The sequence below is a fragment of the Panulirus ornatus genome, chromosome 20 (assembly GCF_036320965.1).
Source record: "Panulirus ornatus isolate Po-2019 chromosome 20, ASM3632096v1, whole genome shotgun sequence".
NCBI classification, from domain to species: domain Eukaryota; kingdom Metazoa; phylum Arthropoda; class Malacostraca; order Decapoda; family Palinuridae; genus Panulirus; species Panulirus ornatus.
Window position 1 is genome coordinate 11,333,693 of NC_092243.1, and position 14,791 is coordinate 11,348,483.

The 14,791-nt window shown below is 41.8% G+C and overlaps 2 protein-coding genes across 2 annotated transcripts in view; one reads left to right on the forward strand and one right to left on the reverse strand.

Annotated features, from left to right (window-relative positions):
- The window catches only part of Vps16B (Vacuolar protein sorting 16B), a 512,904-nt gene that overhangs the window by 348,468 nt on the left and 149,645 nt on the right, over positions 1-14,791 (reverse strand). The gene's annotated exons all lie outside the window — the stretch shown is intronic.
- The window catches only part of LOC139755931 (carbonic anhydrase-related protein 10-like), a 341,538-nt gene that overhangs the window by 81,918 nt on the left and 244,829 nt on the right, over positions 1-14,791 (forward strand). The window contains exon 2 of the mRNA XM_071674704.1: positions 5,595-7,741. Coding sequence (XP_071530805.1) covers positions 7,660-7,741 — 82 coding nt within the window. The 5' untranslated portion in view covers positions 5,595-7,659. The remainder of the gene's footprint in view (positions 1-5,594; positions 7,742-14,791) is intronic.

A 14,791-nucleotide genomic window follows, 5' to 3' on the forward strand; every position in this document is an offset into this window, starting at 1 on the left:
ATTTTTTTTCTGAGTCGAGTTACAGCAAGGGCTCTTAACTTATGGCCCATGGCCTGCTAGTGGTCCATGGTCCATTTCAAAATGATCCACAGGATAAATGTAAATAAACGAATACATTTCACCATCAGTAGTGTCTTTAGCATTGGCTTGGGTTGTATTACTTCTTCTCGAGTGTAATTTCAGACCCGATGTGAATGTGTGTGTGTGTGTGTGTGTGTGTGTGTGTGTGTGTGTGTATTCTGGAGCGTATGTATGTCAACTCGCTCTTATCTCATGTGGTGAGCGCTACTCTTGTTAGTCTTGCCACACGCTAAACCTCTTCTAGGATTGTTTTAGTTTGGCGTCCACTCCCTCAGTTCCCCCATCTCCTCCCTTTGTTCATTCCTTTCTCCCTCTCTCATCCCTCCTTCATCATCTTCCTCTCTTCCATTCCGTCATCATCATCATCATCCATTAGTCATGACACAGAAGAGTCAACAACAGCAATGCATTAATTCCACCATACAATCCTTCTTCCATAGCCTGGAATATGGTTGCCATCTGATGGACATGATCCCTCCAGTTTGAGGTCTGGCGGCGTCTTCCCTTGCTTCCAGACCCCATTTCCAGACCATATTTCTACCTAAGTTCTTCTTTGACCCTGTTTCCAAACCCTGTTTTCAAACCTTATACACCGACTTTGCTTCTAGACCCAGACGTTCTTTAAAGACAATGGTTCCAGACCTTGGTTCCAGACTTGTTCTCGACCATGTTTTCCAGACTTACTTCCAGAACCTTGATTCCAGACTTCTGTTCATGACTACGTATTCAAAACTTATTTCCAGAGCCAATTTTGGACCATATACCTAAATTCTTATCACTAGAACCTGCATTCAAAGCACTGTTTCCAGACATCTGATGAAGACCCTGTTTCCAGACCTTGTTTCCAAAAGCTATTTCCAGACCTGATTTTCAGACGTTTTAAAAGAGACCCTTTCGTCCAACCCTGTTTTCTAGGTCGTTGTTTCTGGACCTCGTCTCCTAGACCCTGCTTCCAGGTCCCATCTTTCCAGTCACGGTCTGACGACAAGATGAACTTCCTGGAGGAGCCATAAACGTATTTGTGTATAACGAAAATGACGAAATATTAGTTGGATTTTATCATCTCTTGATTTCTCGGTTTCAATCAAGCGTATTTGCGAAACTAACAGGCAATATTGATGGGAATACTAAAAGCACCTATTGATATCTCTCTCACTTTATAGATAATGAAACAAGAAATGTCGAGAATAGAGTAAGGAATTCCATCCATGGATCGTGGAATATGACGATCGTAAATATCTGGAATTTACATTTTAAAGAGAATCCAATACCATCATATCTCCCGATGCTTGTCGCGGTGCACTGAATCTCTTTCTTCCGTGCTTAACTTTATCAAACTCACATGCACACGGCACGCGAGGATAGAAGTATGATAAATGCACATAACGAAATGCAGATTCATAGTTATGCAAACTACCTGACCCTATATATTTGTTAATAAAGTTACGTGTGTTGTGTACACGTGTGTGTGTGTGTGTGTGTGTGTGTGTGTGTGTGTGTGTCTTTTAAATCACGAGGCTACGTGTGAAAGGTCTGAGTCTGAGGCTTAAGTACTTCCAAATCGATATATCAGGGGGTCTGTCAGTAACTCCCCCACCTTACTCTTTCTGTTTAGAGAGAGAGACTCTCTCTCTCTCTCTCTCTCTCTCTCTCTCTCTCTCTCTCTCTCTCTCTCTCTCTCTTTATCCTCTTGTCTTCCCTACCTATCTCACCCTCACCTCCCAAGACACCGATAACTCTATATAACAGAAATAATGTTGTTTCTCAATATCTTCCCCATCCTCCCCACTTTTCCTCCTCCAACGACTAAAAAACACTTGGTCGACAAGCGAGCGACACACCCCGTTTTCTTCTCTGTCTCATTTAATGGTTTAAGGTCTGGCGAGGAGAAATCATGACCTCAGTTCCTTTTCAGCCACACTCGAACTCTGAAAGGAACATGACCCCACTTTATGACTCGAACGAGGAAGAGAGTTGTGTAAAGGCCAGCAGGTATAGTAAGGTTGCTTTATATATATATATATATATATATATATATATATATATATATATATATATATATATATATATATATATATATATGGGCCTTCGTGGTGCAGTGGTTAGCTATATACCCTGACGCATTCAAGGGCCATCGGGGTTTGAGCGCATAGGTTCGCATCCTGGTTTCGGTAGTCGGTCCACACGCAACCCACATGTTCATCACTCCCTCGGGGCTAGGTCGATGAATTGGGTCCTTGGGTTTTATGTATATTTTATATATATATATATATATATATATATATATATATATATATATATATATATATAACATGAACATAACATTAAAAACCGTCTCAAACAGTGGCTGGAAGTCCTCTCGAAGCTCGTAAGGCCTTCCCGCCAACCATGTATTCTGTTGAACACTGGAATAACTACCCACCACCACCACCTCCTCCTCCGCTTCCCCACTGTGCTGTATCGAGTCTGTAAATTGATGTCAGAATAAATTTCCGAAAAGTGTTTCTCTGAGAAAACGCATTGGGTCATGGCTCTGCAATAATTCAATCCCTCTCCTCTCCCCCCCATGGCCAGCAACAATGAGAGAGGCGATATTTCAACAAGAATCTATCGCATTTTCCACCATTCCTCCCACGAAGGCTCATCCCATTCGCCGAAATCATACAGCGGTGTCGAATGCTCCTAAATCAAAATTTTCATTTTCCCTTTTTTTTTCATTGAATAATCACCAAGATCCCCCTACGAGGCCAAAGGTCCTCAAACCCTCAATAGCTCGTCGACCTTATGCGACCTTAATTCTCTTTCAGTTAATGATTAGTAACGAGAACCGAAGGCAAGGTTCTTCGTAACGAAGAAATCTAAAGATAAAAACAAAAAAAATTTGATGCTTGGCCCTTACGAAGAGACGTAGTTAGAACGCGTCCTAGCTACGTCTCTTCGTTGTATACCAACTGACTGTTATATTTCTCTCTTGTGTCTCCCCTGATGATGTGATTATTACACGAAAACGCACTTGGGAACTTATCGTGTTTCATTTTACCCGTGGACTCAAAGAAATATTTATTTATTATACTTTGTCGCTGTCGATTGTCCAATACATGTTTTGGACAATCACATGTTTACCAAATGGTGTCCTAGCTTCGTCTTCGATGTACATTAACTGACTGTTATATTCCTCTCTTGTGTCTCCCCTGATGATGTGATTATTACACGAAAACGCACTTGGGAACTTTTCGTGTTTCATTTTCCCCGTGGACTCAAAGGTTGTTAGGGAGATGAATGCAAGAGTTTTGGAAAGAGGGGCAAGTATGAAGTCTGTTGGGGATGAGAGAGCTTGGGAAGTGAGTCAGTTGTTGTTCGCTGATGATACAGCGCTGGTGGCTGATTCATGTGAGAAACTGCAGAAGCTGGTGACTGAGTTTGGTAAAGTGTGTGAAAGAAGAAAGTTAAGAGTAAATGTGAATAAGAGCAAGGTTATTAGGTACAGTAGGGTTGAGGGTCAAGTCAATTGGGAGGTGAGTTTGAATGGAGAAAAACTGGAGGAAGTGATGTGTTTTAGATATCTGGGAGTGGATCTGGCAGCGGATGGAAACATGGAAGCGGAAGTGGATCATAGGGTGGGGGAGGGAGCGAAAATTCTGGGAGCCTTGAAGAATGTGTGGAAGTCGAGAACATTATCTCGGAAAGCAAAAATGGGTATGTTTGAAGGAATAGTGGTTCCAACAATGTTGTATGGTTGCGAGGCGTGGGCTATGGATAGAGTTGTGCGCAGGAGGATGGATGTGCTGGAAATGAGATGTTTGAGGACAATGTGTGGTGTGAGGTGGTTTGATCGAGTAAGTAACGTAAGGGTAAGAGAGATGTGTGGAAATAAAAAGAGCGTGGTTGAGAGAGCAGAAGAGGGTGTTTTGAAATGGTTTGGGCACATGGAGAGAATGAGTGAGGAAAGATTGACCAAGAGGATATATGTGTCGGAGGTGGAGGGAACGAGGAGAAGAGGGAGACCAAATTGGAGGTGGAAAGATGGAGTGAAAAGATTTTGTGTGATCGGGGCCTGAACATGCAGGAGGGTGAAAGGAGGGCAAGGAATAGAGTGAATTGGAGCGATGTGGTATACCGGGGTTGACGTGCTGTCAGTGGATTGAATCAAGGCATGTGAAGCGTCTGGGGTAAACCATGGAAAGCTGTGTAGGTATGTATATTTGAGTGTGTGGACGTATGTATATACATGTGTATGGGGGTGGGTTGGGCCATTTCTTTCGTCTGTTTCCTTGCGCTACCTCGCAAACGCGGGAGACAGCGGCAAAAAAAAAAAAAAAAAAAAAAAAAAAATATATATATATATATATATATATATATATATATATATATATATATACATATATATATTCTCAATCTATCTGAGAGAGACAGACAGGGAGCTATGGGCATACCATATATCTGATCGGAATACAGACCCACACAAAGCCTTCCTGAAAGACTCCCCTGCTCGGTCTGGAACTAACTGGTCGAGTGTCGAGACCTTGCAACACCGACACCATTCCCTGGATGAATGAAGGTAACTCGCCCAGAGAGAAGGAATCCAGATCCCTGAAACCGTCCTGGGAAAGAATTGAAGACGCGTGCAAGGCTTTTGAAATAATACCCGTTTTTCTTTTATTTTTTCTTATCCAGTTTTCTTTACCTTCTTTTATATAAGGAACAGAAAATGACATCTCCCTCAGGGTGTACTTAGTTATGTAAAAGGCTTGACTACTTCGCGAAGGAAACATTCATTTATTATCTTTTACCCGAACGGGTTGGAGGAGATATGGCCGACCACATCTAAGAGACGGTAAAGTTATGACAGAATCACTTAGCATCTGTCCTGGATAAGAGGCTACGTCCTTCCTTTAGGGGATCACTTTCAGTGCTTAGGAGCTGCGAGCGAGCTCGTCTCCTGTCACTGATTGTAGACGGGAGAGAAGTGCGATGGTGCTTATGAAAGACACTAGTTTCTGCTATCTCGCAGGATGTTTAATTTGTAGTCATAAAATATGACGAAATAAATGAGCTGAGAGAAAATATATATATATATATATATATATATATATATATATATATATATATATATATATATATATATATATATATATATATATATATATATATTGTATATTCCTATGAGTCCACGGGGAAAATGAAACACGGTAAGTTTATATTTCTCTCTTGTGTCTCCCCTGATGATGTGATTATTACATGAAAGTACACTTGGGAACTTATCGTGTTTCGCTTTCCCCGTGAACTCATAGGAATATATATATATATATATATATATATATATATATATATATATATATATATATATATATATATATATATATACACACAAACTTTTCTCTTTTAGGGAAATTTTTCTTGGTAGCTCGTGTGTGTATGTAGCCCAGTTGTGTTACCTTGTGTCAGCGTTCATTCCATACCCTGGCAAGTCTCCATCATATAGCCTAACGTCGTAAACTTCCTTTCCATTTCAGTGAAGACTTGGGCGAGGCGCCGGCTACCAGACGGGGGACCTGCTCTCCTCAGCTCGTAACACCAGCGGTATGAAAATCTCCTCAGAAATGAAGGCGAAGGAATTCGACATCGTCTTCAGAGCTTGTCGTATAATATATATGGGGGATTAAAGTGCTTATACGCCCTCAACAGAACATCGGAGAGGACTTGAGAGTGCCGCGTCTTCTCTTAAGAGGCCCTCGCTTTCCTGACGCTCAAGGACGGAAGATTCAGAGACAGAGAGGGAGAGACAGAGAGAGAGACAGTAACGCGAGACCAGCCCTCATGGAACTGCCTGAGCTGCTGGAAACATACGGAGGAAATAAACCTGGCCAGAATGAGGAACCGCAGGATAAGATGGAGAAAGCAGCGGGTCGTGTAATAAGGAGCAGCGTGCATGAAGCGAGGCTTCAAGACCAACGCCCGTAAAATCTCCCAAGACCCACCACCTCCAGGAGACAGACCACAGGTCCAAGCTGGGGCTAGCGAGCGAAGGTGTGTGGGGGGATACGCACGTACGGACAGTGGAGAAGAGGAGGTGAGAGAGAAAGAAGGAAAAAAAGGCCCGGAAAAAGAATTTATTAGCTTTCTCGCTGGGAAAAATCTCATAAAACCCGGTCTTCAGGAAATATAAAGCATTTTTTGGGAGACCAGATTCCTGTTCCATTGAGGGAAAGGGAAACGGATGGGATGAAAATGGACTCGCAGAATGAGATGTATTGAGAGTGTATGTGTTAATGTGATTCTTTTAAACGTTATTCAAACTGCAGTCAATGTATGAACTGATAACTTATTTCTGTTTTCTGAGAGTGCAAGACAATAGTGCCGAAGCGAAAGTATACAGAAAACGTGCCGAGGTGTATGTAAGATTAAGAAAACTGGATCCAACACACTGATGGCCTAAATGAAGTGCAAAAACTTAATGGAACATGTAGAGTTGTATGTCGCCAACATAAGGAGATAATATAACCAAAAATATTACAATTCAAGGATGAATAATGCCTCGACTCTCGGTAATGTAAAGTTCATTATATAAAAGAGGTACATTGTCCCTTTTCTGTAAAGGGCAAAGAATTCAGTGACTGAAAACATGTTAATTACTTTACATGTTGCCAAGTGAGCGCAAATCTCTCATGTGTCTGGAAAGTGACTTAATTCTATAAAGGAATGTGTTTAGTAAATTGATCATTATTTACTCCAAAGAAAAACCGATCCACAAAATTATTATCTAATTATAAAAAGGAAAAATAATAATGATAATAATAATAATGATGTAACCCAAACCGAGAATAAGAAAGAATGTGAAAACAACACCTATAATCCGTAATGACTTGATCAGTTTACGTGACCTACTGGAGTGATTAATAATATGGCCGAACTGATATTAAGTGGTGATCAGTAACAGCTCAACTGACGGTAAAGATTGGTGATCAATAATTGCCGAAATGACGGTAAAATCATGAGTAATAATGGCAAAACTGACGGTAAATGGAGATTAATAATGACCCAACTGACGGTAAATGGTGATTAATAATGGCCCTACTGACGGTAAATGGTGATTAATAATGACCCAACTGACGATAAATCGTGATTAATAATGACCCAACTGACGGTAAAAGGTGATTAATGACGGTAAATGGTGATCCATGATAGCCCAAACGTCGATAAATGGTGAGTAACAATGACCCAACTGGCGGTAGAAGTGCCTTTTTCTCATCCCCTTAAGCGTTGCGTCAAGATGTGCCCAGCTTAAGGGATCACCAGAGAAAGATACTACGAGGACATGAAGACGAAGACTTAGTGTCGCCCCGAGATCATCAATTAACCATGCATGATGGACACATTACCAGTGAATGACCGAGGCCAGATCGGTCCATGAAGTTATCGTAGCCCATCAATTCGCGGTGTCTGTTATTACCATGCCAAACCCCCCATCACGTGATCGAGGCCAGACCTGCTACATGTACAGTGAGGTGAAGGTTGAGCCTGAGGTGTGAGGGAACTGGCCGGTATCGTGAGCTGAGGAAAGGGGAAAAGTCTCGCAAGATGGCGAGGTCAAGCGACGCGACTTTCCTGTACGTCATCTGGGTCATGTTGGCCGTGGCCCGGGAATGCCTGTGTTCCAACGGTGAGTAGTAGAGCAGACCATAGCATGCCTCTGTGTCCTCCTCCTCCACCCTCTACCTACCCTCCTCACATCTCATGATTAAGGCATGTGGCGCCTTTGTGTCTTCCTCCTCCTCCCTCTACCTATCCTCCTCATCCCTCATGATTAAGGCAAGTGGCAGCTCTGTGTCCTCCTCCTCCTCCTCACGTCTACCTACACTCCTCACCCCTCAAGACTGTGGCATGTGTCGATGGCATGTGTGTGTGTGTGTGCACCGGACCCGTTCTGGACTTGCATAAAGAGCGAGTCTCTCTCTCTCTCTCTCTCTCTCTCTCTCTCTCTCTCTCTCTCTCTCTCTCTCTCTCTCTCTCTCTCTCTCTCCACACTTCTATCTACCCACCTACCCTCTTGTTCTTGATTTCCTTATCATCAACCACCTTTTTATCTACACTTGAGTGTAGTTTACTTAACTCGTGACTACCAAAATAGTTCTCAAGAAAGAAAAAAGCAAATACCTTCTTTCCCTCTCACACGTGGAAATGACCTCTAGCAACATATCCATATGTATATTTCGTAATACTTGATCGCAGTTTCCCGCGTCAGCGAGATAGCGCCAGGAAACAGACGAAGAATAGCCCATCCACTCGTATACACACACACACACACACATCATATACATATATATATATATATATATATATATATATATATATATATATATATATATATATATATATTTTTTTTTTTTTTTTTTTTTAAACTATTCGCCATTTCCCGCATTAGCGAGGTAGTGCTAAGAACAGAGGACTGGGCCTTTTTTGGAATATCCTCACCTGGCCCCCTCTGTTCCTTCTTTTGGAAAATTTAAAAAAAAAAAACGAGAGGGGAGGAATTCCAGCCCCCCGCTCCCTCCCCTTTTAGTCGCCTTCTACGACACGCAGGGAATACGTGGGAAGTATTCTTAAACCCCTATCCCCAGGGATAATATATATATATATATATATATATATATATATATATATATATATATATATATATATATATATATATATATATATATAGGACAGACCATCATCGGTCCAGAAATGCCTGGGTGACAAGATAAAGCGGGGCCTGTCTTGTGGGACATTACGAGGGCACTTCTACATCCTTCCACACCCTGTCTGCAGGACACCAGCCAGCGGAGGGTGGTCGGGTGAGTTATGTATGGGTAATACCTTAAGAATAACGGGCTAATGAGGCGGGAAATGGGGCCATGGGAAATGGGACCGGGAAAGAGGCCATGAGGGTCTTCCCCGAGAGAGAGAGAGAGAGAGAGAGAGAGAGAGAGAGAGAGAGAGAGAGAGAGAGAGAGAGAGAGAGAGAGAGATGAGGAACTGAAGCATCGCCTCAAGGATTTGACCAAGCAATATTCAAATGGTTGACTTTACATCACCTGCCTGGGTATGTTATTATCTTTTTTTCCCCTCCGCGTCATGATATTCTGCTAAAGACATACAGTATATCTCAAATGAAATGATTTCCCTACTCTCAAATTTCCCGGCTGTGTCATTTTTCTTATGAACAAGAAACAAAAGAAATGAACGAAGACATACATCACTTCCTGCCACAGTTTTTCACTTTGAGATAGAAGTCTACACATTGCTCATATATATATATCATCCCTGGGGATAGGGGAGAAAGAATACTTCCCACGTATTCCCTGTGTGTCGTAGAAGGCGACTGAAAGGGGAGGGAGCGGGGGTCTGGAAATCCTCCCCTCTCAATTTTGATTTTCCAAAAGAGGGAACAGAGAAGGAGGCCAAGTGAGGATATTCCCTCTAAGGCTCAGTCCTCTGTTCTTCACGCTACCTCGCTGAGGCGGGAAATGGCAAATAGTATGAAGAAAAAAAAAAAAAAAAAAATATATATATATATATATATATATATATATATATATATATATATATATATATATATATATAAATCTTCTCTCCTTAGTGGGTGTGGGCCATGTTATACATTCTAGCAGTCTTGCGTCACGTTCCACTGATGAAGATGAGATGCAGGCTGCCACCAAGGACTTAATGGTGTTTGCTGACCACTGTGTCACTAATTGCCAAGATGGTACTGGTGCTTGTAACAGAGTAGAGTGTCATCTATGCTTACCATGTCTGAAGAAAGATGAACTTGCTGATTTATCTCGCGCTTACCTAGAACATCAGCGACGAGGGGCTTGTCGTCGAATAGTGCCACAGCCCATCAACCCTGACCATGCACATGATGCAGCAAATATGAGTGGTCTAACTCCAGAAAACACCCTGATGACTGAATGGTTCCGGGGAAAGTGCCTTAGTGATAAAACATTTTGCTCACAGTCACAGTACCTTTTCCTTAGAATTGCAGTACAGTAGTTGCAACTGGAACAAGGACAAAACAGGCATATAGTTGATGCACTCGTGTGTGAAAGGTGATTTAATCATACCCTCTACCTGTGTTCGTTATTGGAATGGTGACTTACTTCAAATGACAGTGAAGGATCACTGGTTTAATGTGAATTATATACTTTATTTATGTATTTCCCTCACTGGTTTAATGCTATTGATGTCATTTAATTTTTGATGAAGCTGAGTATCAACGATTTTTTCTGATTTGTTCATCTAAGAATGTAAATCTTTTAATCTGAAATTAGTGTTATTTTGTATTAATTTTATATTCTAACTGAAATACTCTTTTGTACAAGTTCAAAGGGAGATAAGTAGGTAAAATTATATATATATATATATATATATATATATATATATATATATATATATATATATATATATATATTATCCCTGGGGATAGGGGATTAAGAATACTTCCCACGTATTCCCTGCGTGTCGTAGAAGGCGACTAAAAGGGGAGGGAGCGGGGGGCTGGAAATCCTCCCCTCTCGTTTTTTTTTTAAATTTTCCAAAAGAAGGAACAGAGGGGGCCAGGTGAGGATATTCCAAAAAAGGCCCAGTCCTCTGTTCTTAACGCTACCTCGCTAACGCGGGAAATGGCGAATAGTTTAAAAGAAAAAGAAAATATATATATATATATATATATATATATATATATATATATATATATATATATATATATATATATATATATATATATATATATGTGGGCAGAAGAATTCTTCAGTATATTGCACGATACGTCTAGAAGGGTTTTACCTCATTTCCTCATAATTTCCCACTACCCGTTCGTTTACCTACTCCTCCCCTCCCCACCCAATACCTTCCCCCTATCCATCACCCATCCCTACCCCAGCTGGCTCCATTTACCCTCCAGTACAACTACAACATATGTTCTCCTTAGACCCATAACGGCCTGTGCCCCATTAACCTGGGCGAGGTAGACGGCGCTTTGATAATAATAATAATAATAATGGGTTGTGATACATCACAGCTCAGTTTAACACAGCAGCAGCAGCAGCAGGAGCCAAAGACGCCTCACACACACACACACACCTCTCCACACTCATGTCTGATTGAAACAACTCTGCTGAGCAGCCAAAGACCCCTCACACACACACACCTCTCCATGCTCATATCTAATTGGAACCAACCCTACTGAGCAGCAGGAGCCAAAGACCCCTCACACACACCTCTCCACACGCTCAGGTCTAATGGGAAGAAACCCTTCTAAGGGGTATTCGTACAATGACCCATTTCGCTTCACAGTCCAAGATGAACTGGTCAAGTTAAGATATCGGAGCGTCGACAGCGAAAGATCTGCCGTTCCAAGAACCAATAAACTACTGCTGGAGAACGTCCGGCATGACGTATTACATCCTACGTGAGAGAACAAAGAACTGTTCATAATTTCTTTTTTATTTTTTTTAACTGCCGATCTCACTTATTTCTTTATCGGGTTCTCCGTTTATCTTGTCTGTGTATCCATCTTTATCTTATTTTCTTTTTTTTGTCTGTCTCTCTCCCTCACTGCTGTCTGGCTGTCCGTCCACAGCTCTCTCTCTCTCTCTCTCTCTCTCTCTCTCTCTCTCTCTCTCTCTCTCTCTCTCTCTCTCTCTCCTTCTCTTGTTCGCCACTTCTCTATCATTATACCTTTTTTTTTCCTTCGAATAAACGACGAAATCAGATCCTAAAATATGTTTTTTTCGGCTGATGATGACATAAATAAGGTTCATCATAAGAAAAAGAAAATTGAGTTACCTTCACGATGCCATGGTAATGAAGTCTATCTAGGAGGGGGAGAGAGAGAGAGAGAGAGAGAGAGAGAGAGAGAGAGAGAGAGAGAGAGAGAGAGAGAGAGAGAGAGAGAGAGAGACTACATCCGCTGGTTAATTAAAGCCAGTTGAAATACGTAACACCGATCACACTGCAAAAAATAACTCCAACAATGTAATCTGTCCGTCGGGATTGTATAGGACTGTTGTATTTCGAACACATTAAGAGAGACAGAGGATGTGGTCTGGACCCCCCGCCTTCGTAATTCGAAGTAAATGTATCAGGTACTCGTATATAATCAAGAACCTACACGGGTGTAGGCGTGGGTTGACTGACCGAAGCCCAATTTTGAGGAGGGTGACTCGTATCATGGGTCCTTCGTCCCATTCCACTGAGGTCATTTCTCATTCATGACTGGTAGCCTGTGTTTATTCCTGCCAGCTTCAGTATCAGCTTCGTCCAACGCTCTTTTGGAAGGTGATCTTGTGTTTGTGTGATTTACAAGCTGCCTCGTCTAATCTTAGCCTTACACACACACACAGACACACAGACACACACACACACACACACACACACACACTCCAGCCTACACCAGGTACCCATTTCTTAAACGGTGCTCAAATGGACGAACAGCTTGGGCTACGTGTGGCCTAACTTCCGCGCCAAGGATTCGAACTCGGGAAAACCCGTTCGGAAATCCTGATGAGAAGCGTTAACCACTACACCATGGAAGACCATATACAATATAATATAATATAATATAATAAAATATAATACAACAATATAATATAAAATAGTCTAACATCATATAATATAATATAACATCAAACTTCGAGCTTGTATCACCTCTGATAATGTGATTATTACACGAAAGTGCACGAAAGTGTTTCATTTCCCTGTGGACTTATATATATATATATATATATATATATATATATATATATATATATATATATATATATATATATATATATATACAGAAAAAGACTGACACAAACCTGTCCTACACCCAATAATGAAACTCCTACGTGGGAGACCCAAATGTAGACGAACCATGCCACACCATAAGGCATCTAATCCAACGTTCCTGTCACTCTATGACAACCATTAGGCTGTCAAGACTCAAGACGACACCTCCAGCACACCGAGTCATTAAACCCGTCCCTCAGCGGAATCAAGTCTGAAAGTTGGAATGATCTAGTGACGGCCAAATCCACCCTCTTTGATATCAGGACTCATGACGACGTCGGGCGGGGGGTGGGTGTCGTTAAGTGTGTGAGGTGTAGAGTGTGTTGTTTAGCTCGTAAACGCCTACACAGCTGATGGTAACGTCCCGCGTTGCCTGGAACACCTGACGCTTTAACTTCACAACCCATTACTGCCCAGCTCTACCTACCCTCCGGAGCCACACCGCCACACACTCACACTAGCCAGGAACTGTTTGAGTTAACATGGTGAAGCCAGAGCACAGTAGAGCATTTACATGTACGTCATGTCTTGGTGAACTGATCATCTGTGACCCTAGTAAACTAACAGGTTAGCTTCGCTGGTCTTTTGTTCCTCTACTCTTACCACAATGGTCTCTTCTACCATCACAAACAGCCTCGAGACTGAAGAGGGACACCAGTTTATAATCCCTTGTACTCCTACGTACAACGTACGTGAGAGTTAAAGGGAACGAGTTTCGCCATCACTCACTTAAAAGTCTGATACGGATTTACGTCTAAGTGAGAACGTTTCCAACTCTCTTCTTTTTCTAATGCATTGTGAAGTTTTGGATCAAGACATGTACCAAACATCCGGGGATAAAGTTGCTACCAAATCTACAGGAGAGAAATGATAAATAAGGACAAGGGAAAATGTTAAGACTTGTTTTGTATTTGTCGGGAAGAACACAGGAAGAGAAAAAGAGTAGAGGCACTGAGTTGGGAGACTATAGAGGGCGCTGAACACCCTGAATAGCGTACAGATGTAAAGAGCATTACTTTTATAGAGTCTGAATACATATCACGCTCAAGGGGGTTAGAATGGCTTGATGAAATATTCCACAATGCTTTCCAGAGCTTCTAAAAAAGAATAAAAAACGATTCGTTACTCAAAGGTTCAGGGTGTGTTGTTACATGGAACTATGGAATGTGACCTTTTGTTAAGGTGTTGAAACCTACTAAAAAAAAGCAGCGGAGGAAGAATCGCTCATCAGGATTGTGACGAAGCGGGCAGAAATAACAGAGACTTCGAAGAGAGTTCACTGGAGCAAAATACTCTTCATTCACAGAACTAGTATACGCTGGCGTTACTGTTAATAAATAGCGGAAGACTTTTCTAGTGGCACATGGGTATAGGCGTCCCATCTTGCTCCAGGCAGATGACAAAGGGGAATGTAAATCTTCAAGGCAACAAAGAAGACGTCGATGACGATCACCGTCGAACTGAGGATAAAGTTCGAGTCCAGAGGTTCCTGCAAGCCAAAGGACTTACGTTCGAGTCCAGGAGTTCCTGGAAGCTAAAGGACTCACGTTCGAGTCCAGAGGTTCCAGGAAGCTAAAGGACTTAAGATTCAGTCCAGGAGTTCCTGAAAGCCAAAGGACTTGATTTCGAGTCCAGGGGTTCCAGGAAGCCTAAGAACTTATGCTCGCGTCCAAGGGTATCTGGAAATCACAAAACTCAAGTTCGAGTCCAGAAGTTCCTGGAAGCCATGATATTTCCATCGAATCTGAAGCCTGACATGAATCCAGCGAATTACGTCGCCTGTGAGCGACCTCGTACAACACACACACACACACACACACACACACACACACACACACACACTAGTGTATCACTAGTGTATAACCAATTTATCACTAGTGTAACCCAGGGGTGTATAACC